This window comes from Calidris pugnax, unplaced genomic scaffold (genome assembly GCF_001431845.1).
Source record: "Calidris pugnax isolate Ruff unplaced genomic scaffold, ASM143184v1 scaffold51, whole genome shotgun sequence".
In the NCBI taxonomy this organism is placed as follows: Eukaryota; Metazoa; Chordata; class Aves; order Charadriiformes; family Scolopacidae; genus Calidris; species Calidris pugnax.
Genome location: NW_015090797.1, coordinates 4625764 through 4650721, shown reverse-complemented (window position 1 = coordinate 4650721; position 24958 = coordinate 4625764). Strand labels below are relative to the sequence as shown.

Below are 24958 nucleotides of genomic sequence, written 5' to 3'. Positions count from 1 at the left end.
ACCCCCAAATCAAAATTTAAAATAAGTATCTAGTTTAAGAGGACCCATTAATAATGGATGGTTTTATTACTACATTCTTTATTTCCTGCTCTTACTAAAAATGAAATGAGAAAGAATATTTCCTCTGGTTTCTTTTATTTTCTACTCTTAAAAAATACTTTGTGCATAATTTTTTCTTCTGTACCCATTAAGGAGCAATTTCCCCTTCTTAATGGACTTCTTATGCAACACTGGGCAAAAGACATAGATATTCTGGAAAAACTAAAACATATGTTATTAAAATCACAAGGTTTTCAATGAGCAGAACCTGAAGCGACCTATAATTCAGACTTCAAGTTGCCTGGATTTCAGGTTGGTTAATATTCCCTTTAAGCTCTGTCAAAGATCTGTCTTGCTTTCTGAATTCTGCAGATGTGCAAATGAAAATATAGTAGTCATCTACAAAATATTCACTGGGCTCCAATTGTGCAAGACAACCGGTCATTCAAACCATTTGTAAGAAATGAAGAAAGCCAGTTTTGCACAGAAGTCAACTATTACTATATGTTTTCTCTCTTATTTTGTAACAGTTAGAGATCAAGTATAAATGTAGTCTTTGACAAGTCCAAATGGATTTGTCAGCATGATAATACCACACAGATTTTAAGAAGTCTAAAACTGGGAATAAAAAGACGGCATGTTATTTATTTATATGACAATCTAGCTTTAGCCTAACCCTGCGTCTGCAGGTCCACATGAAAAACTCCAGTTCTGGTCTCATGAGTTTGAAAAGCAGCAATTTGTCCTCTGTGTAGTTACGGAGAGGTGTTTAATACTATTTTTCATGGACTCCATCAGAGTTAGGAGGAGCTTGGATACTTAGAAACTAATTTTATTTAATGGGTAAGCAACCAGTATTTTGTTGCCTGGGAATCGTAAACCGGTAATTGATGTAGGAGGAAAAAGTTCACACCAACTACATGTGACTACTGCATTTTTCCTTTTCTCAATGCAATCACTGGCCAGTAAACACATTAATAAACTAACTGGGCACAGGCTCAGGTTTCTGAAAGATGGATCCAACCCTGGGCTGTTGGAGTCCTACACAGCAGAGGAGAAGGGAAGAGAGGCTGGTTCTCAACACGTCCCAGAGAAGGTGGCAGGAGAGTGCTCCCCTGGCAGAGCCTGGGCTCTGCTTTGGCTTGTGCCCACCTCTGCTGACTGAGAGAGAAGTGGGGATGGGGCACCCATGGACTCCAGCAGACCACCACACACACACTTCAGGCTAATGTCTTCTCCCAGCTTTATCTCAAAATAGGTATGAAAGAGAAGTTTCTAACCCCCAAAAGATCTCTCCCCTTTCACTGTCTCTGTATGCAAAGACAATTATTTCTTTGGCTCTGGACTCGGATAAAAAGTTAAGAATTGGTAATAATAACATTGTCACATTTTTTTCCAATTTTTTTCCACTAATAAGTGTACTAAAGAAGAAAAATACTCACCAAGTATCTCTTTTGCAGCCAAAATGAAATGGAAAAGAGATCATTAATTAAATTGTCAGCTTAATATGCATGTGGTCTAAGTAATGCATTGGACATACTCCATTCTTATGACCCTGATTCTGCAAAAAGCACGAGAGCCTCTATGCATAAGAGGTTATTGATCTGTTTACATATGCAGAGTTATTGTTGTGCAGAAATGTCTATAAACCCCAAGGCTTTGCTAAGGTTTTGTGATTAGTTTGCCAATTCTCATATGAAGAAAACAATATTAAACTAATCTGAGCTTTCCCACGGCAAGTTTCTTAAGGGCTGATGCCCACATTCCTCAGGTTCACCTTCAATGGTTCAGCTCAAACGGATGCTGAAACATACATATACAGTTGTGTGATACCATAAGAGAATAACAGAAGACTTTACGTTAAAGCAATTGAAAACTCAGCTATTGACTAAAAATGTATGTATTTCTGAGGTTATTTCTAAACTTCTGTAAGTGAGCAATTAACCTTTCTGGTAAAAGTGAGCTGATGTTAATCAACTTTCCTCAAGGAGACAGAAAATAATAGTATTGAAATACGCTATGTAATAAATGCATGTTATGGCACAACACACACCCACAGCAATAAACCAAATGAAATAGGAAGAGTTTTCCCAAGTGCTCCATGGTGGTCTAACCTCTTCACACTGATGTCAAAAATAATTCTCCCACAGGCTTAGATGGAAATGAAGTCAGGCCAGTGCAGAATGCATTTGAAAAATCCCTCCATGATGCACTGACCACGACATTTGTCATCTCCGCAGTCTGGTGTTTCTTTTTAGTTGCCAATCTCACATATAGAAAGGAAAAATGACTCCTCCATTGGTGGGAAGAGCTCCTCCATCAGGTTAATGACTAGTTGCCAATCTCACATATAGAAAGGAAAAGTGGTGGGAGGAGTTCCTCCATCAGGTAAATGAGACCTTGATAACTACTTCTCTAGATGAGCCTTAGATGTGTTTCTTGCTTAATTGAAAGTTCTGTGTGTGGCACCAGTAAAACAAAAAACCAATGCAGTCTTTCTGTCTGGTACCACTCTAAGGTAGAATAACGATGAAAAGGCTGTGTAGTAATGCAGAGAATACTTGTCCCCGTTTAAGCGAGAAGCTAAGAAAAGGATACTGTTTTGTTGCCAAAATTCTTCCATTTAATGCACATATAAAACCCTTTGTGCCTGGATTCCTGCCCGGAGCTCCTTCTCTCAACTTCCATTATGTTTAAAAATAAAAATCACATCAGCGAGAAGATATTCTCAATGAGGTACTGTAGCATATCTCTCCCCTCAGTGAATGTACATGAATTATGCTGTAGATCATGCTACCTCCACAGCTTACAGGTTTTTTCACTCATGTGTCATTATAGCCAATATATATTGCCAAGCTGTATTGCCTTCAATCTATGAATAAAGAGAAACTCATAAAACAAAATAGATGGTGGTTTGTTCTCACATCCAATCACCCTAAATTATGTCTGTATAGTTAGGAAGAAGGAAGGGTGTTAATTTCACAGCAAAGATTTGGAACAGATCCTACTCAATTATGGTACCTTCTCCTTGCCTTGCCCAAATCCATTTAAACCATTCACAGTAGCCCAGTTTTCACTACCCGTTATCTTCTGACGTACTCCCAGGCCTCCAAGGGCCTTCAGCCAGCAGGGAACAGAGGCTTCTCTTTCAGTTTCATGCTCTCTGCCTCTTTCCATTTCTCTTCAGGATGGCCAAAATCTGCCCTGTGAAATTATCACTGACTCACCAGCAGAGCCAGGCTTTTATACCACACACAGCAGTGGGGGAGCTCAGCAGATCCACCTCCGGATGATTTCTTCCAAAGAATATAATCCTCCCATTACACCTCTATAAAGAGTTGCATGGGTTTTAACTGGCACTTAAGTGTAACAGGGATTTGGCACTATCAATCTGTCAGAGGCACCTTGCGTCTGAAAAGCAGAGCACTCTTTTATGCCTTGAAGAACTTCTGCTGTAGCCACACCATCAGCATATTGTCCTTAACATATCAGGATGGTTAAATGGGACTTTCCAGGTGTCACACAGCCCACTTTGGCCAACATGCATTTACTCTTAAAGATGCTACACACAAACAGTCAGCACTGACAAAAGTAAACCTGTATAATAATTACAGCCCAGAATAGTTCCAGCAGCCAGTAACACAGATAGGTAGCGTGCAAATACAGCTTTAATGGCTGCTGCCTGAAATGCTTCCACCAGGGTCTCTGAGAAGGTGGTTAAGAAAGATCTAAGACATACACCTGAGCAAGGGAAATACTTTAAAGACAGTATCTTTGAAATAATGTTTCCAAGTTAATTTCTTTGTAACTTTCTTCCAACCAGTGTCTTGATTTTTCCTGGAAAATTTAACTTTTTTTTTTCAAAAACAAATGGATAAATGAGAACATCTGAGCAACTGTCACTACAGACGGTGGACATGCTTTAGAAAAATAAAATCCAACGTGATGATTTCCCGATCCTGCACAAATACATTTTCTCCCCTATATAAGTTTCTTGGTTCCTACAGAGAAAGACTAGTGACACAAACTACTGTATCAAAAACTAGTTTTGCTTTCCCCAAATATAAAAACATAAAGATAATAGACCCTTTTCAAGTGACTTAGCAATGACAGATACAGCTTTTATGCAAAATCGTGTAGCTGGTCTTCAAGCCTGGATGAAGGCACAGCTCCACTAAAGTCAACAAGAATTCTGACACCGATTTCAACAAAATTGGTAAGACTTCCCTTTTCTCTGCTGCTTTGTGTCAAGACGTACCTGCAACATGCTGAAGTTGAGAGTCTCTAGATGACAAAACTAATGTGCTCAGCACAAATACATCCCAAAGTGCTAAAACTCATGAAACTGCAGTTATGTCTCGAGAATGGTAACACGCCAACACTGTATCCCAGTATATGGTTATGCATACACATCATACTAACTTTTCAAGTGAAGTCACACCAGAAAAACATTTTTATACTAAATACCCCTATCAGCAAATTTGCACCTGTGATGCATCAAGCTTGATACGCCACAGTTGCCCCCCGTTGTGTTCAGAGCTCTAGTATCTACGCTTGGAGTAAGCAACACCTACAACAAAGCTTAGTATTTCTACAGCACACAGATACTTACACAATATGAGCCAGGTTTAGAGGTTTTTCAGGCTGGTCAGGGAACATTGGGTGCAAAGGTTCACGGCTGGAAGCACAGCTTAAAGACTTGCTAAGTGCATTAGTTAGCTTCTTAGCAGGTGATTTCTGGGAGGAACAAGGAAGGTAGAGGTAATCTGGACAAGTAAGGTGCATACTGTTTCTGCTACAGGAAGCACAAAACAACAGGAAGCTCTACAGCTTAACATACGTGTTGACTGACAACAACCCCCTTGCCCCCCTCCCGCCCTGAGAGTCTGGTAAAAGCAAAGACCGCTCAGTTTGGAGGAAAGATCTCTCTTACCTTCAGGGGCCTTTGGAGTAGGCTTTCGGGGGGGTGGTGTATCTATATGGACAGACGTGGTCGCCAGGGTTGCTTTGCAATGCTGCACTTGGGTAGTATTGAATGAAGGACAGCACAAAGTTTGTGTCACCTGGCCTGGAGCTGGCTCACACCTCACCAGCTTGGAGTGCAAGCAGAACAAATCTGTGTCTGCCTGTCCGTACAGATACACCCAGTGGGACACCGTCTCCTTCCTAAGCTGTGGGCCAGGCACAAGGCTGCTATATTCTTTCTCCTGGCTAGTATTTCCCTCCTCAGCTCCAGCACCCTGTCCTCTTTTCCTGCTGTTATAAAGCTCCTCTTCCATGTCCTGTGGCCGCTGCAGCCCCTGCCACACGGGGAATTTCAGACACAAGCACGACGGGAATTGCCCCGTCATGGCAACAGCACACTGTCACCAAACGACGGGGAGGCTCTGTGCAAAAAGCACGCTGCTCACCCTGAAATCCCAACAGCAAGCCTCAAAAAAACAAGAAAATCACTGTTTTCTGCTTTCTACTTTTGTTCAGACACTCCCTTCAGTTGAATGCTTTTCTAAGGAAGGGCTTGGAGATCTAAGGTGTCTTTTAGGCTGTGAGAGAGATTCTCAGGGAATCCACCCCACCTCTCTGTGACTCAGCTTCTCTGCCAGTGAAACAGGGGTAACGATCCTTACACTGGCTACTCCCCCTGCAACACAGCTCTACACGCTGAAATTTAAAAATCTTCTGGAAGTTTGCAGGAGTGCTATCGTATTTGTGCACACACATCCTGCACCAACTTAGGACTGTAATCAAGATAATGATGAAATGATTCTATTACAGAAATCCAACCTAAATATGTAAAGTTCAGGCTTTTTGCTCTTTCATTATAAATGCTACTTCACTCTGAACTGAGAACAGTTGAGTTCCACTGCACCCATGAACACCTTTCATCTGCATGTGGAGCTCGATACAGATGCGTCATGGAGAATGCTAACCAGGTTCGAAAAAATGCTAATGAATGCTAGAGAAAGGCAATTTCAAACTTGAAGCAAAACATTTGCTTCTGACAAGGAAACATCTGAAACCACTAGGCATGTAGTCACGTCTTTGTCTTCTGCTGAGCAGAAATCTTAAGTTTTCCAATTACTTCCTGCCTATAATTACAGCTCCCTGGCTACAGCAAAAATGATTTTATAGCACAAATTGCTATTAGGAATGGAATCAGAGCTACGGCACTCTCCTATTCAGAGGCTAAACTCAAGCCATTGGTGTCTATGCAATAAGCAACAATTAGGACCCACAAAAACAATTACAGACCCAGATCTGCTGGGAGGCAGCAGAAGGGCTGTGTGACTGGCATACAGAGCAAATCTCGTCAAATTTAACCCTTGCCTGCTTCATCAACAGAAAAACGGACGTTTTAAAAGAGGTAAGTTTCAGAACTTTGTTAAAAAATACACATAAAGTGCCGTACAAATATGAATCATTGCTATATGCGCTGTTTTTTGGGGGGTTTTTTGCCCAATAATAATATGCTTTTGGAATATTTAAGATTAGGTAGGATTTTTCTTCTGGTCTCTGATTTGAGCCCTGAAGGATGGGGCTGCTCCATGACCCAAGGCTTCAGCTGGGGCTTTGCTCCAGTCCGTGGAGAGCTCAGCCCCCAGGTCCGATGCCCTTTAGAGAAGGTTAACGTAGCTGTTGATGATTCTCTTAAAGCATTGGGTTATTTTGTTTCACAACGGAAAGGCTGAAGTGTGTTTTTCTCCGAAGTAAACACTACTGTGGATCTAAGCCTGTGACCACGCTCAAATCTACAGCGCCAGGACCATCCTGAATGCTACGCATACGCTGCAGCCACTCAAAAATATTGATGAATGAGCGTTATGGATTCCTCACTCCATTTACACGTAGCCAAACAGAGCAAGCCAATGACGATTTTACCATGAGTCCTGTGGGAAGGGGGGAAGCTGCCGTGCGCGGGGTGCCCCTGCTGCCACCCCCTCCTGTGCCGCCCTCCCACCCTCACGCACCCTCACAGGCGCCCCACATCCTCACCCAGACAGGACCATCCCCACCTCCGTGCTCTCCCGACGGGCTCCCGAGGCTGCAGTGTCCCCGACGGGGTGGCCGATCCCAACCGGCAGCCCCGGCTCCTGGCCTCCCCGTGCCGGACCGTGGCCCGGAGCTGCGGCCCGGGGGGGCCTTCTCTGCCGGCGGGAGGGCAAAGCTGTCTGCAGCGAGGCGCGAGCCTTCCCTTACCCATGACGTGTACTCTTTCATTTGGTGCTGGTTGCTGTGGGAACCGCTGGCATGGCCCCTCCAGAAGCAGTCCTGACAGAGCTGGTAATTGTGACACTGCTGGCAGCGGTAGCGAAACCCCATCATGCTCTCGCTGTGGCAGTAGGAACACTCGACGGGGTGGAAGACTGCGCGAGGAGAAAGAAACGCCGAGACGTAAACCCAAGCAGAGGAACCCCCCCAGCCAAAGTTTACAGACAGACAAAGCCCCGAATCGAAGGGTGAATCCCTTCATTGTTTCTGGTGTCTGCAGCCTCAGATGCCACCTGCAGCTCTGACCCGTGAAAACCTGCCCTGAGCCACAAGCAACGCTTTTGACACCCGGCCCCAAATCCTCACTTCTGCGCTGGGAAAGATGTGTTCAGCCTCTCACAGAACCCACGACAGCGGGAATTCATACGTGGGGAAAACCCCCGCACCCTCCGGCTGCGTTACGGGGGGAAGCTGGAGGTTCTGCAGTGCTGTGAGGAGCTAAAGCCACGCTCCTCAGGGGGCAAAAGTCAAACTCGGCTGTCTGATCACTGGAAGCACAAAAATGCGTGTCGTTGTCTCTTAATTACTGCTGTCTCATCTGTACAACTGGCGTCATTTAGGTACCTTTATAAGGAGTTGAATGCTGAGCTTTGGATGTTGGTGGTCCTGTTCTCTCTTCCACTCAGAAACAGATACTAACGAGGACGCAACTCACTGATGCTAAGGCACCAGTCACGATGTTTTGAAGCCCTGTCCTGAAAATACTACTATTTCTGCTCCTTTCATCTCACGACAGCCTGTATCCAATTCGCCAGGGGGTACTGAACATCTCCTTGTTCCCAGAAACCTTCTGCTCTCCTACTGTAAGATTAAGTCTGGGAGGATCTGGATCAGCGCTGAGCGCCTCAAGGTTTTAATTCCTTGCCAGAATTCCACAGCAGGAAGGGTTAGTGCTCTAGGCTGGGAAACAGTGTGAAGCTGGTGAGGGACAGGGATGGATGACAGGAGCTTGAAGAAGGTGGGGTAGATAGGTGGCTCAGTAGCCAAGAAGGACTTGGGAACACCACCTTATCCGCCTTGGTGACTTTCAGTGGAAGAGGGATTTATTCAGTACAAGAACGCATCCAATTTCCTCCTCTTACCACCAAAAAATGGCTGCACCCCCCAGACCTCCAGCCTTTCTCCAGCCCCATTTTCTTATTGGAAATACGGTATAAATGTTCTTATTTCACAACAGAATGAGTATATATGATCTTTTCTTCCTCCTGCCCCTGCCTCCCCTGTTTCTTTTCCCTGCAGTGTCCCAAAGCTTCAGTTATGCTAGAGGTAGACCTTCAAGGGAGCAACACCACAGGAATATTCAACAAGCCCCTTACACAAGAACCTCTGAGGCAAAATACTGGGCTGGAAAATTGTTTACAAAAAAATCAATTTATCTTGCTAAATTAATGTTTCAATTTTGTACAAACTCCCTGCATTTTAATATCTTCCTTTTTCTAGATTTACAGTGTTGGAATAATGACTGTCAGCATCGTTGCCTTCTGATGATGAAGAGCAAGAAATGCCACATTAGGAACACGTGCACTCAGCTAAACTTCCTTGCTCCTTTTGTGTATTGTATATTTTGTATATTGTCTGGCAGTGTAGGCTTAGGAGGAGATCCTTCATAAGGACCTTCTGGCTGGTATTTTGGACTGCACTGGACACCTCCTGCCAAAGATATTGCATGAACGGAAACTGCCAAGCTGTTCCTTCTCTATTGCCATATGTCACAGCTAATAAAAGTTGTGGCCTTGATATTTTACCAAATGTAAGTGTGTGAATGGATCAAGTTCTATTGCTATTTCCTTATCCAGAGCACAGGAGGAGAGGATGTGATCAGGATAATCACCTGAGCATAGCAAAAATTAAGCCACCTTCCTGGCCAAATGACCAACAGGATTCTTTAAATATTTTACTAGTGACTGCAAAAATAGGAATGGGAGTCAATGAACTCAGCACAATAGCTCCTACGAAGCCATCTACAGAGTGAGAAATTCATCACACAGAAGTTTACTCTTGTAACTCTTTGTTGGCAGCAGCTCTTACTTACCATTTTCAACATTTGCCAGTCGATGCAGAAGTGGTAACCACACTAGACACTGCGGCGGGGGATCAGACATGAGAGTATCCAAGAAAGTGTTTAATGTGACTTTTTTCTGCTCAAACAAGCAAACAAACATGCACAAAGAATCAGTAATTAGACATCAAAATGATTTTTGTCTTGTCCTTACAGAAACACTTGGGAATAACTTTCAGACACTGTTTACTTGTTTACTAAAAAGAACAAGTGACACTAGCAAAGATTTTCTGGACTATTTTTAGTAGCTATCATCTACACTAGTGAAGACTAGCAGTCCTCACATGGCTGGGTTGGAGACACCTAGCTCCCATTTACTCTCTTCTAAAATCCTTGCCTGAAGATGCTCTGTGAATAAGGTTGGCACTCAACTCTTCACGTTCTCATGTGTTTTGAATACCCTATAATGAGTACAAGTGCATGTAGGGTATCCCTATGTATCACCAATTTTCACATGAAAAGCCACTGCAAAGAATCCTTGATGGTACTCCAACAAAGAAAATGAAAGAAAACAAATACAGGGTAAGGACAAACCACCACAGGCAATTGTGTTACCGTAATTTAAGAGACTTCGCTTGTCTGTAGAGTGATAGCAACTACTTTAGGGTGGGCTGTGATTGTGGGACGTTTTTTTTGCAAACACTCAGGGACTGCAACTGTTCCTAAACTCTCCACACCTATAAGCATTAGAAGGCCTATGCCCCTATAACTTTCACAGAGGTTTAAACTCTAAAATATCCCTGTTGATTTAAAAAATATAATTTAGGGCCTTAAGCTTCTCATGAATCTGGGAGAAATCAACACAAATCTTAGTTCATTTTTTTCATACCTAGAAGTGATATTTCAGCCTGAGATATCTTAACCATAAGTACTTGCTTTTTCCTACCTAGTATATTGGTTACATAAGCGTGTACTAAAGTACACAGCTACTGGGTAGTCAAGGACAGAGAATTCTTAAGAAATTCTTTCCTGTGAGGGTGGTGAGACACTGGAACAGGCTGCCCAGGGAAGTCATGGATGCCCCATCTCTAAAAGTGTTCAAGGCCAGGCTGGATGGGGCTTTGAGCAACCTGGTCTAGCAGGAGGTGTCCCTGCCCATGGCAGAAGGGTTGGAACTAGATGATCTTTAAGGTCCCTTCCAACCCAGACAGTTCTATGATTCTACGGAATCATCAACTGAGCCTTCCTTTGAAATAAAATTAAGGCGCAAAAATATTGAGCCCTGTTGAGAATGTGTGCAGATACAATTTATATACATACATATTTAAGTAGCATCCCCATATCCAAAGGGATTGCTAAATTTTCATATTTGATTGCGTAAGCTACTGCTTTAACTTGCTAAAGAACCGTAGTTACCCCATGAGGAAGCAAAACAGCAGCTATGCAGTGACATGTATCATCTCCGTGTGCTGTGCAGTGCTTTTAAGAGCAGAGATTTCCAGATGGAGTGTCTGTGCTGTATTTATATAAAATTGGCAACAGATGTAAAGAAAATCATTATTTCTCTTATGCACTGAATGATTAGTGGAAAACTCCTCACTCTGTAACATTCTCGGGGCTGAAATATTGCAAGATACTGGGAAATATATAAAGGTATTTGTCCCTAAAAGAAAACACTTCAGGCTAATTGGGAAAATGGTCTTGATTCTTTAATATACAGAAATAGCCAGAATATGAGCTCTAAATCTCACCGAAACACTGTCTTTTCCCACAATACCTGCAGTATGAAAGTCCAATCAAACAGTTACCACCTGCTTGTTGTATGAATGATCTTCCCAGCCACGTAGAGTGGATAACCACTTCTGCATAGGCATCCTATGCTATAAGCTCACAGAAAAGGATCTTTCTTTTGGAGATCTACTGTGGACGTTCAGCGTGGCTTTGCTGGCCAATGCCACCACCAAATGTCTGTGGTCTCTGCAGCAGAACTGAGAACAGGAGGAGAAAAGGCAGAACAAAGTTTGGGAAAAGAAAGAACCAACTAGACCAGGTTGCCCAGGGAGGTCGTTGAGGCCCCTTCCCTGGAGATATTCAAGGTGAGGCTTGACGAGGCCCTGGGCAACCTGGTCTAGTTGGGGGTGTCCCTGCTGACTGCGGGGAGGTCGGACTAGATGACCTTTGGAGGTCCCTTCCGGCCTGGACAACTCTATGACTCTCTATGACTCTAAGATCCTCCAGTGCCTCATACTGCAGAGCTGAGTAGCCTTAAGTCTGCTCTTGGAGGCAGATAAGTTGGGCAGCAAACACACAACTGGTCTAAACAAGCAAGTGGATGGGGAGACAAGAACAGCTCTTCTGCAATGCACTAGGCTTTCTGAATGCAGCTATAATTTAAAACCCTATTTGCACCAAATAAAGCATTTTAGCTTCACTGACAGCTTTATGGATGGGCTCCTCCGGTGGTCACTGATTTTATGGATTAGAAGGTGTCTCTTAAAAGGAGCAGAGCAATTTCCGTATATTTTAAAAAGCGTATTTTCCTCCTGCAGTTTTTTTCAGCTGCTGGGAAAGTTGAAGCTGAAAGCTGTTTTCTAAATATATGCCACATGCAGATGGAGTCTAGGTTTGTGGAATAACACTTAGCCAAGTGCTAAGAAAACGAAGTTCGTGTCTACCTTTTAAATTTGGGATTAAAAAAAAAAAAGAAAAGAAAGTGTTTTTTATAATAATAGCAACACTTTTTAAACTCAAACACACTATAACATCATATTAAACCTACCCATGGGGTAAAGTGGTGGCTATAAAATCCCTTTTTGAGCCACAGATTTGTATTCTGAAACATTAAGTCACTTGCTCTGGCATTTCTGTTCCATAAATCTGCTGACAAGGAAACGCTATTGTTTCTATTTTGAATAGCTGCTCAATCTAGCAGTGGCTCACAGACGGAGGAAAATACATGGTTTGATCAAGTAAACCAGTACAATGGGGAATAATAAAACATTGCTGCAGTAGAAAGAAAATCCTTCCAGATGCAAACAGAAATGGATTTGATGCTGTGAGCAGAAGATCATTCCCAGAATTTTTTCTTTCCTTGAAATTGAGGAATCTATGTATCAGAAGGCTGATACCAGTAAGGTTTCTGGTAAGCAAAAGTGATCCACACTGAGAAGAGAGAGAGTGCCAAACTTATCCCAAGGCATCAACTTTTGATAAACACTAAGTCCAATACGATAGAGTGAGAGAATGACCTACAACGTGACGAAGCCTGTGGTTACAATTTGTCATAGGGATATGTTGTTTTGAGTCTCATTGCAAAACTCTGGTTTATCCCTAGTGAAGACTCAATGAGAAGTACATAAAATGAATTTAAGTGAAAAATTAGACTAGATTTACAGGAACACTTGGCTACCTACAGACGTAAAACAGCAGCTTAGTAAATCTGCTGTGTACCTACATTTGTCAGACACCTAACTCTTGTTAGCTTTAAATGGAGATTGTGAACTAAACCGTATAATGCCTATTTGGAGACTTTGTTTCTCAAGGCACCTTAGTACACCTGGTCTACTCCTTTGGATGCACGGTCAATGAAAGGGCCATTTCTGATGGCTGCTTAGATAGAAAATGAGACTAATGACATTTTTTCAAAAAAAGAAATTGCTTTCTTTGATCTTTAATAATACCATGTCCAACATACAAAGCTTGAATGCCTTGTTGCCATGCAAGAGCACTCTTCTGTTACTTTAACACAAAAGTACCAAAAAGTCACTTCACTATGTAAATTCTTCAATATAATATATATATAATTCCTCAATACAAGATGAAGTGCTGTCTTAAGTCTCCCTCTGTGAAATAAGTCTAGTTTCACCTATGCAAACATTATGATTTAGAATGATTTTGGAGATGATTCAATAAATGAATTGCAACAATGCCTTTAGTTGACTGATGCGCCTATTGATTAGTGATGAAACTGGGGGAAAACAAAAAATGAGACTCCATTTTGCATGAAAATGACATTTATGCTCCAATCAGTTGCTCAACAATATTCAGTTAGTGAATGGAAGGACAAAGAGAAGGAAAATACCACTTTATTTCTAACATTTTCCTAGTTTCAGCATCTCGCCTTACTTAATATTAATGGAATTACACAGTGTGATGTGTGGCAAGAGCCAGAGGAATTCTTTCTCCATTGGAGAAGTGGACAACCAGCCCCAATTATAAGTTCTTTTGATGCACTAGGTATTAGCTACAGCCAAGGCACTGTACTCAGTGCACCTACAGAGTCTGGTGAGCTGTGGAAAAATCTTGCATTTTCTTCAGGACAAATTCATTGCTTTCCTGACCCTATCTCATTGGTGCTATCTGTAAAAGACTAGGGGTTTTCTAATACCTACTGACTCCCATTTTCAATAAAGGTTTAAGGCAATTTTCCTTTCCCTTGTAAAGTTCTCATATGTGTATGCCATCACTTGGAAAGCATGTAGCTTGATTTTCCAGTGGGAGTTGTGCTTTGTATGGAGAAGTTGAAGTCTCATACGTAGTTATAGCACTAACAATTAACTGGAGTGGAGAATGGCATGTCTCGGAGTATTTATATCATCTAAATGTAAGTACTTAACTTAAACATAAGTAAGTGCTTAAATCAGGAAGTTAGTCTCCTCAGGCTCCCCAATTCAGGAATATGTAAGTTAAGATCCTGCTCTGAACTACTTTTTGACTAAGACTCTCTCTCCTCCGAAGTGATATGGAGAATCCATAGAAACTGGCTTCCTATAGAAGGCAGCCAGCCTACCTGCCAGAAATTAGCACAGTGGACCTCCCTCCCACCCAGCTATTTGTTTGCTGGGCAAATCTGCACGTATGTGTAAGAAAGTAAGAAACTCATGGCTTTAGGATGCTCACTCTTCACTTACCTGTTGGGAGAAACAGGATTTTGCTGATTGCTCAGTATAACCAAATGAAGGCCCTTCGAAAACAGCCGTGGGCAGCTTGAGAACCTCCCGCAGAAACATGTCATACCTGCCATAAACCATCACTCCACTGGAGTCAGAAATCATTGAGAAAATATCTGAGGTGGGGGAAAGACAAGAAAAAGACACAGCAACTTCAGTGGGAGCTACATATTTGCTCTGACTTCAGTACCATCTGATTTGAACCAGAAGAGCTAAACAACATGTTCTGCTTATGGAAACCTCCACTATTACTGCATCTTTAATCATAGCCCCTCTCAATAGAAAACAAAGAGAATGTTTTACATACTAAAAAGTAGCTGATCTTGATATTAGAATATGCCTGCTTATTTTTTCATTGTGTGTGGTCATTTTTTAAACTGAAGTCTGATGCATGGCATGAGGCTGTAATTTAATCAGATAAGAAGGATCTAATTCGACAAGATACGCAACATCAGCTTTTTGCCTACTGCTGGCTTACCATGTCAAATCTAAATCTTGACAATAAATTCATTAAGTCAGTTATTATTGTTTTGGACACACAAAGTACTGAAAGTCTTTCAAATGCAATACTTTAAGACTTTTCAGTCTTCTCCATTTTTTTTTTTTTTTTTGCTCATGTATAAACATATCGCAGTTTTATTATTTCAGAGATGCATTTTTCTCAGCCTTTAGCTTTCTCTTTGTTTAAAATTATCCTAGGCTTAGCAGGGCATCACAGACTAAGGAACATTTATCATTTTTCAGGCTGTCATGTCAGCTGCAGGAACCTGGAAGAGAAATTCGGGAAACAGGACCCTGGGACTGTTGACCTGAAAAATCATCATCGTACTCCAGCCTTCCACTGGATGAACCCTGGTCCTATTCTTAAAGCAGCCTAAGGAAAAAACAGTCTTCAATTTGTAACAGTGTTCAACTTACAATTTAAGTTCAATCTGTCTTTGAGTTTCTACATAGATATAACATACTAAAAAATGGCACTAAATCTGGAAGACTCAGTTAGCACCTGGGATTTCTACTTGCCTACCCTAATCAACAACAATTTGTAAACTCAATTTTCTTTGACTGTAGTAAAAGGCTCCAGGGAAACTGAAGGTTGACATTAATCCTTTGGTCAAAAAGTCTGGAAAATGGTTCTGGACTTGAGCTACAGACATCATAGCACTAAAGAGAAAGTCTTTCATCGCAGCCACAAGTAAACTACACCTCGGCCATTGGGGAACCAGGAATAAATCCTGTGAAATGAGAATCTGTTCTCCAAAATAGATGGAATTAGTCTGTGCCCTATGGGAAGAAATACAAATAGTGCATAAATATATTTTACTTCTAAGTGTGAAATGAGAGAGATGTTATTCAGAAAAAGTCTGAAGAAATTGCTAAATGATGCTTCATCATGTTGAACATTTGAGGCACTTACCTGTACTCTGAATTCAATTATCCCAAAGGAAAAAAATAATAAATCCACCAATCAGAACCTCAATATATGCAATTTGCCTTCAAAAATGTGAAGTCCAGTGGGAAATTCAGACAAACATTTACTAGGATTAACTTGGAGATATATATAGTGCAAACCCCAAATCCAACCATCAAACTATAACTTGTCCTAATTCCCTCTTTTCCTACTTGCACCTTTATCTCTCCGAGTACAACGAGGTAAAAAATGCCCACCCAAAAGACTTACATCTTAATTTGTCCATGATCTTTCCTCCACAGAGAGTTGCCAAGGCCATTTTGACAGCAAAAACAGAAATTTTACCATGTCCTTCCCTGTTCAAAAGTAGAAAGTAGACATTTGTCATTTTATAATATGGACCTCTTTCCATTTAAAATGTATACCATTGACATGATGACATACTGTAATGCACACTGTATGTGGATTGACATACAAAGAAATAAGGCTTTTAAAATCAAAGTTTGCTTTGTGGGAACACACATCAGTACACTGTTCTGTAAAGGTTCCAGAACAGATTTATTATGTGCATGAAGCTCAGAATTAAACTGCTTATCTCATTATACACTGAGGTGATGATTATTACTGCTCTTTGTGCTACACTAGCACTGGAAGGCACTTATCACACTCAGGGTCTCCCTACTCTAAGTGAAATGTGTATCTTCTGTCCCCAGAAGATTGCAAAAAAGTGCAAAATATCAACACTGGGAACGAAAGTGAAAAAGCAGAAAGGACTCACATGATTGCACAAGCTGTGTGTTGTACCTGTTAATAAGTCCTGACAATTGGCTTTTAAATGATACACCTGACCCCCATGAAACTTTAAGAATTTTGCTGAAAAATGGGGAATATACCTGCATCCAGAATTACTTTTGTTTTGACATGTAAAAGAGTCTTGTCCCTGCTTTGTTCAAGTTGAGGCTATGCCTGGGTCTCTGTTTTGAACTTAAACTGCATAATGCTATTAAACCCCAAATGCACACAGGAGCATTCCCTGGGGCAAAAATACATATCTTTTTCTGTAAATCCAGTCCCTTTCAGGTAAAAATAACAACGTTTTTGTTCTCCCTGGAAGAATCAGACCATATATTGCACTCTCAGGACGCTGTGTTCACCTTTAGCAGGTTGCCAACTCTTCCTTCAACTGCCTGGAAGCACGCAATGGCTTAACTTTATTGCTCCTCTTGCTATCCTCATCCTCCCTCTACAGTCAGGATGGTCCCCAATGATTACCTGCCATTATAGAAACCTTGGTGTATTCGAGCTGCATGAGTAATACGTGATTTTTTTGAATGACTTCACACGCTGCAAGGCACTCTTACCTTCTAAAAGACCTACCCCCCCAGTTTAGGCAAAACTAAGTCCAGTGTTGAGAGAAATGGCAGAACAAGAATGCTGTAATGTTCTGGCCCTTTCCAAAGATGAGAATCAACACGCTCTCGCAAGTTTATCTGTTTTTAATGTTCTTTTTTGGCATCCAAACAATGAAATGTGTTTTTTCTTGGAATTCTCAGAGTCTTACTATAAGGCAGTAAGACTGCACAGTTGCACTCTAGCAACTTTTATCTGTCATCCAAACTCCTTAGCATTACCTAATAGCTTCCCATATCAGTGAGAACATGTTGTCATCCTGCTTTAAAAGACAAACCCAATGTTTGTGAGCTTTGCAAAATGGCACCCATGTCTCCTTCTAAATTCTGCTGATAGGGCTAATGACGGGACCTGATAATAAAGTTTTGTCTCATTTTTTGGAAGCGGGGTTTCTGTGACCTTCAGTCTTTACTCTGTCAGGGAACATTACGTGTGCAAGAGGTTTCCTGTTTAAATATATATAATTATGTCTCAGATAAGATAGTCCAATTGCACTGGCAATAGAAAATATGAAATACAGAAATTAAGCTTTTCATCAGTATTTCTGAAATTACTCTGTTGATTGTCACTCATAATTCTAATGAAGAAAATTGTGTCTGATCAGAACCAAAAGATAAACTGATTCTGGAGAGACAGAGGGCTTGTGACTCTCTTTCTCTCTGCAAACCCCAAACCAGACTAATGCAGTAACATATACATATAGAGTAGATGGGAAAGGTGTACTCATATCAGTACATTAAAGCATGTTACATGCTTCACTGCTATGTTCGTTACGTAACCCAGTCTTTAGAAAATGAGTCAGTTCCCTAAGCCTAGCTAGCTAATAATCTTTAAAGTTCGGCGAATTGGATTTAGTTCTACATCAGTGTAAACCATTATTCTAAATATTAATTGTAAATATTCTTTACACTCATTTAAAATTCTGCTTTTTGCCTGAAAATCAAATAGAGATTCAGAAAAAAAGAAATAAATTCACTACTTCAGTATTTAAGAAATAAATCTTTACTATGTTCTATAATGCTGGCTTTTGTGCATATTTTCTTTTTCATTACATTGTGTTCCCTTTGACTGGCTTCATGAGATTAAAATCACAGTACAGGAATTTTCAGTCTTCTGTATTTCCACCCTTCATTGACTGGATTCGGATTTGTGTAAACCAGAACCTAGCACTGTTATGGCCGAGAATTTGGTCATTTTGTATTCTTTTTGTGCATGCTACTCTATAGACCTTGGGGAATTTTTCTGTACCTGCCTTTAAAAGAGCTGTTACAGAGCTAATATATATATATCTATAAGAAAAATAAATGCTAAGGGGAAGCAATGGCGTTATTAAGAAGCAATGGAAGAATTACAGGAAAAAATAAAGCCCACGTGGAAGTGCTTCAGATTTAGATTATTTTTCCCAGTAGGTAGAGTTACATTTACTAATAGGATTATATTATTGAATGGCAGACACATATCAACTTGCCTTCAGCTTTCCACCTCAGTGCCATTGGCTTTTCCCATACTCAAATGGTTATGGAGCAGAGGAACAGAAAAAGAAAAGATTTCATTTATCTCTTCAATCTCTCTGTTTGAGCTGATTAGTTTTGACACTGTATTTTGTATCGGTCATTTGTATTCATAAAAGCATCACTAGAGCCAGTATAAATTCAATTTGCCCTTCAAATATATATCTGTGTGTGCATGTGTGCGTGCATACATATACACACATGCATATATAAATACAGATGACTGATGAACAGACAGGATAATGGGGCCTAAGAATTGCCAATATAATTTTGATCCAGAAGTGCCCTAAGCTATGTGTAAGCACTACAGATGCCCTTGACTGGCAGCACTGGAGCCTTGCAGCGTTTGCTGCGTAAAAGCAAATCCTGAAACAGTGGATCGTAGCGGCACGAAGATCTCTATTGAAGTCAGTGCTCCCTGAAAGAAGCTTTAGGCTGGCTAATGCAAAGAGATAAAAATGTTACCGGTGGAAATAGGAGAGGACAGAAAATATTTTGATTTTCTGTAGCACCTCTCTTATTAAGGTTATTCTTCAGATCCCTACAGAAAAGCACTAGAAGCATAAAGGATGGCACAGGCAAACCTTGACGCTGATGTGCACTTAGCAACAACACAGGATGGAGCACTTAGGAAAGGGAATTATGGCCAGGGCTTAAGGTTATCTCCTGCTGCTTGGGGAAAAAAAGGGCAAAAAATAACACAGGCTTTTAGACATCAGAGAAGAGCAGAAGATTTCCTCCTCAAACGCACAGCTGCAGAGAGACACAGCCTCTCCCCGGAGCAAGGAAGCCCCATGGACTGTCTGATGAATGCACAGACCCTGCGAGGCTGAGTCCAGCTCCAGGGCTGGAATTTGCCTTTTGGGTCAGCAAGGAGAGCGTTACCAAATGGACAACACTGACATTTGTCAGGATCTCTAGCGCTACTCACACTGAGACAGCCATGTGGTGGGGAAGGCTATAAAGAAATAACATCACATCTTTAGAAATATCAAACGTGTCCCATGAAAGAGACATGGAGAAAATATGATTTTTCTCATTTACTAGGCATGAAGTGGTGCTCCCCCAACACTTATCTTTTCCAAAAGTAATGAAATTTCTTCAGTTACTTTACTTCATTCTTCAGTTACTTGTGGGCCTTCTACTGCCCACCTTAATCAGGGCAGCCAATTCTGACACGTCAGAGGCTGCAATTACAAATTCCCATTTTCATAAACAGCTTTCAGAGAGGAAATTCTACTGGAATCCAGAAAAATTCTTTCAGTTAGGAGAGCAAAACACATAATGGCCAAATCTCTGAAATGCATGTTTTTGCTGGACTTCCTTCATAAAGGCTAGCTGGACTGTGTGGCTTTCAATGATGAGCGAAGGTGGAGAAGAGAGGGAATTAAACACGCGACAGCTCTGAACAGATGGATGAGCAAGAAGTTGAACTTCCAGAACAGATACCGAACACCTTTAGCTATTGAACTCTGTATGATTCAACTGTGCATTTGATTAAACAAGGGCATGAACATTTCCTCTTTTCTTTGTAGGAGTCAAGCCCCTCCAGTCAGATTGGGTTTATTTCATAGCCCAGAGCTCCCAGCCCCATCCACAGGACAGGTATGTCAAGGGACAGAGGAAAATCCGCTATGATCTTGTCAGTTAAACTTTGCAGGTATATTGCAATAGTGAGTCATTTATGAAGATGATCTAGCACAGAATATTTTACAGTCTGTTTAAAAAGAGTGTTTTTTGGGAACAGCTCGATTGAATGAGGCTGACATTCCACCTTGCCTCCTGCGCTGGCTTTGACACTGGCCTGGGATGAATTGTTCAGAAAGGTTTGAACTTGTCATTTTTTTCATATAGTACTTGTGTGCCAGCGAAGGAAGTATGCTATTATTTCATAAAGCCAGTTAATCACCTTAGACCTTGAAGCAAAAGCTATTGCTCTATTTTACCATGCAGTTAAAAACACAAGTCAGGCGTGTTTTTGTCCAGGTTCTTTGAAGTCTGACCACCTCATTCTGCTCACTGGTTTTGGTCTGTAGGGGTTCTCTACCACATGATGATGGCTTTCACACACCAATGCCAAATTAATTTTAACTGCATTTCTGTTTGTGAACTTTGATTTCTTTGTCTTGCAGTTCTCTAAAGTTGCACTTTGGTTTTGGCTTAGCATGAAGGAGCAGCGGAGTCAGTGTCACGTGAAATCTTGCACACTATAATTTTTCCTCCCTTCAGGGTTGAGCAGCAGGGAAATATAATTACCTGTAGGTCTAATGAATCCCCAAGGCTGTGAAAAAATCGTAAAAAAATTGGGATGAATGTTCAGCACAGACAGTGGGCAAGTTGGCCCATGTGCCATGGTACTGCACCATGGGTCCTCTTAAGTTTCTAGCTCCTGAGAAGACATCTGTATTGCAGGCCTAGGGAAATAGTCTAGAAAATACTCTAGGAAGAGAAAACTGTCAGGTTTTCAGCAGGCTATAAACAAAGGAAGAAGCTCTGTTTAAAGTCTGGAGGATCTTCAGCCAGCACAGTACACATGGGGCAGTATATATTAACTAGAACTAAACAAATGACAGTGGTAGGCTTATTAGATTTTAAATCACACATTAACTTGTCCCTTGTGCTCCTTTCATACACGTTAAGTCGCAGACTTCGTTTCTCCATTCTCTTTCTTTGCATTTCGAACAGGACATGAGAAACTGCACAACCTTTTCTGGACCTGCCCACAGTACAGCAGGAGCAGCCATGGTGCTGTGTAGTCACAGATACCCAACCCATACATTCTCATGTAGAACAGCCCTCTCATTTATGCTGAAGATCTATTTGGTCTTGGTCTGCTGTTTTGGTCTTAGAAAGCTATTCTGGGTTTTTTTAGGGTTTTAGGGTTCTTTTTTGTCTGCATTCATAGAATCAAATGTCATCATATTAACATTCACTAATAAATGTAAAAATTAATTCCTCAGTAGTCATCTAGAAATTTGGATAGCATTTCTGCAGGTCAACCGTTTCCTTAAAACACAAGGCAAAGAAACAGAGGAGTGAACCCAGATCAAAGGTAACAGGACTATTTTAGGGGTGACTGTTGTGATTTCAGAATGATTCATGCACCTACTAAAACTCCTCTTTTCATTGGAGAAGATTGCAAGCAATTTAGTTTAACTGTTCAGTTTTTATAAATGGGGGGAGAGTGAAAAAATGACTCTCTCACCTCACAGTTCCCCTCCTGCCTCCCTGTGAGTACAGGACCTTGAGAAAAGACCTTGCTTCTCCTTCTACCAACTTCAGCCCCTGCCTTCAGCAGAGAAGGACCCTTCTGCTGCACTGCAGAGGATGGGAGGGAAGGGAGCAATATGGGAAGCAGAGACATCAGGTCTGATTAGACCCCAGCATCTTGCACACCATTCCTGTAGGTAGAGCCACCTCCCTCCCTCTGTTTCCCAGAAGCAGGGAAATCTGGACCACCAGGTCTGTTGCTAAACCAACACCCAGCCCAAAACTTCAATAATCTGAACTGTACTAAGGGGTAGGGTGAATTTTGAGAATAAGACGCTTAACTTGTATGTCTGTAGCTGTGACAGGTGTCCAAACTCCCATTAACAGTAAAGAGAGATCTAGTTGATCCACGTCTCCATGAAGACCCACATCTCCATGGTATCTTCAGATTGTACCCGAATCTCATAGGTTTGGTGCATTTAAAAAAGGGTGATAGGCAGTAGGTCTCTGTCTCAGGTCCCAGAGCTGGGAGCCTGTTCCTGGGGCTCCTTTGGGTGTCTCCATCCTTCTGGGAAGAGCATCCTGTGCACCCTGCTTGGAGGCAGCACGACAGATTGAGCTGCTGCTCGGTGAACGGAATACGGGTCACAGCTTCCTCGTCCCTGGGAGGTCCTTATGGGAGCCCAGAAACAGGTCATGACCCACAGCACATGGGATGTTTTCAGGGAAGGCAAAACCTTGCCCCTTTTAGCACAATCTCAGTTTCACCACAGAGCAGTAAAATCCTCTCCTCTGCAAGTGGCCTTGACATCTAGCTGAGGTCTCTACCCCTCTTACAGCAAGCAGCATGCACCAGTTCATGCGTTTGGCCATTGTCAATGTCCTTTCGTGTTCTTGTCACAGCCACAACGGTACAAATTAAAACGCCTGCTCCTTCTTTTACTGCCCTTGAGGGGAGAAAAATATCCCTGAAGTCTAGGGTTTCACAACAGATTGGCTTCTTTTTTTTCCCCCCTCGGAGGGGCCGGAGGGTAGGTTGGGTGCAGCCTCATCATGTGGAACATCTACTTTTTCTCCCTGTTGCTATGGCAACTGAGCTGCTGGCTGGTCTGGCTCTGAAAGGTGCTCGATGGTACCCAGCACCGGGGCCCTCAGGAGAGGGGACAGGAAAGAGGGAGGGGGAGAGGGGCAGCATTTGGATTTTAATGTGTCATGGCCAGTGTTTTCAGCTGGTGAATTTTTGCCATAAAGAGCCAATAGGTCATCTGCATCTCTGAGACTTAACCACTGTTCTCCAGTAATTCAGTTTTGAGGATTGCAGATATGGCAGTGCAGGCTGATGACTATGTATTCAGAAACTGTAATATGTACACACAGTATATTTGTTACAGTAAGTGGTTCACTCCATCTCAAACTTCTCCTTTTTGTCATATGGGTCCCATGCAGTAATAAACAACATGAATTTCAGCATCACCTCCAGGTCTTTATCCTATTTCTGTCACGGTCTCAAAATCATGCTGCACTGGCATGAGCCAGAAAAAAAAAAAATTGCTTACAGCTGCAAGAACTTGCAGGAAAATGAGCTCTTTCAAAATAATGAGCTATTAACCCATGTCACTGCTGCAGAGGCATTGCAGTGGTGTCAGCCACTGGTGTGTCAATAAATAACAAGGCAAATTAGAAGCGGATGTAAATTTGTTTCTGTAGATAATTCTTCTTTGATATAAACTGGAACAAGTCTGAGCAACTGGATGGAAAACACAGTTGTGCTGAATTTGGCTCGACAGAGAGGAACGCAGAGGTCCTTAATTTAGGTTCCCTCCCTAGTTAGCACTATTCACATGCTCTTTATTTGGGTCAGAATTTAGCTTGTTCAATTGTTTTCCCAAGACGTTTCCGGAGCAAGCGAAATCCTTTCCCCAGTCGGGAGAGGAGGGAAGAAAGGCAGACTTACGGATCAAAGGCGGCTAGCAAGAAGTTGAGCAGTAAGCTGATGGATTGCTCCACGTTGATCTGGTGGGTTGTCGGCATCCGTTTGTTGAGCTGGTAGAAGATGGTGGAGATGACAGCCTCCAGGCGAGCCACGTTCAGTTCGATGCTGGGGTCCAGGTTGTTCAGTGCGTTTTCCCTCAAGGCTTCTATCACGTTCCAGATGTCCACCAGGTGCACTAGGGGACAGACAGGACAGAAAGAGTCAGCGGGGACGGGCGCTCCTGGAAGCAACTGAGGAAAAAAGTCACCTCATCCCACAGAGCGGGGAACCACAACAGGACGCGCTGCATGGATAATTAAATGAATGAATGCGTTTTCCTTCACTGAGGAGTGAAATGTTGAGGAAAGAACAAATAAAATTCAAATCCGTTAATAGGCAAACAATATATTGACATTATTAGTTGCTACAACTCCAGCTCGGGAAATCATTCCTTGTTGTATAAAGTATTCAGGTCAAAATCTATATTTTATGGTAATCACTGGAAGGTAAACATAGGCTAATTGTTTTTCTGAGCCACGCCTCTATGAATCCCCATTCAGAAACTACTCTTAGATATTAATTTGCATAGCAGATGGGCTTTTCAGAGGACCCTAGGAATACTAAGTGCTTAACACGTACTGACATTTTGAAAATTCTTTTCAGCGACTTGTACGGAAAGCAAAATATTTTACAGAAACAGAAAATTATAATTGAGTCAGGGTAGACAAGCTACATTTAAACAAAGAACACGCAATCAAGTGATCCCAAAATAGTATTTCGTGTCTTCTAAATATATTTGCCAAACTATTTGTTGAATGTCTTGCTCTGATAAAAGTCCCGGTCTAAGCTGAATTTCATGGGGGCTTATTTTAACCTACAATGAACAGCTTAAAGGGCAATCTCTGCTCACCCTTCATATTGTACCCAAACAGCAATCTGCCTGTGGCAGTATGATCGGCTTGTCGAGATTGGCATTTCCAGAAGCGCACGGTGCACCATGCCAAAACAAAAAAAAAACCCCTATGCTCATTCAAAATTTGGATTTAGTTCAAACCTGAGCTCAACAAATCACCCATGTTTTTAATAAGAAATAATAAGAAAGCCAATGAGAAACAAATCATGAGGTTCAGAGTGCAAATTATCTTTTTTTACCAGAGAAACTACTGTATAGTTCTCATTACTTAGTATTGA

General features: G+C 41.7%; 1 protein-coding gene across 26 annotated transcripts in view; it reads right to left on the bottom strand.

Moving 5' to 3' along the window:
* DTNA (dystrobrevin alpha) overlaps positions 1-24958 on the bottom strand; it is a 190657-nt gene that overhangs the window by 49339 nt on the left and 116360 nt on the right. For 18 of the 26 annotated variants that reach the window (XM_014936932.1, XM_014936941.1, XM_014936934.1 and 15 more), the window contains 7 exons: positions 23750-23963; positions 15935-16020; positions 14218-14372; positions 9341-9446; positions 7237-7403; positions 4652-4776; positions 1482-1490 (listed from right to left, as the gene is read on the bottom strand). In XM_014936932.1, coding sequence (XP_014792418.1) covers positions 1482-1490; positions 4652-4776; positions 7237-7403; positions 9341-9446; positions 14218-14372; positions 15935-16020; positions 23750-23963 — 862 coding nt within the window. The remainder of the gene's footprint in view (positions 1-1481; positions 1491-4651; positions 4777-7236; positions 7404-9340; positions 9447-14217; positions 14373-15934; positions 16021-23749; positions 23964-24958) is intronic. The other 8 variants (XM_014936933.1, XM_014936936.1, XM_014936942.1 and 5 more) reach the window with 1 other exon arrangement.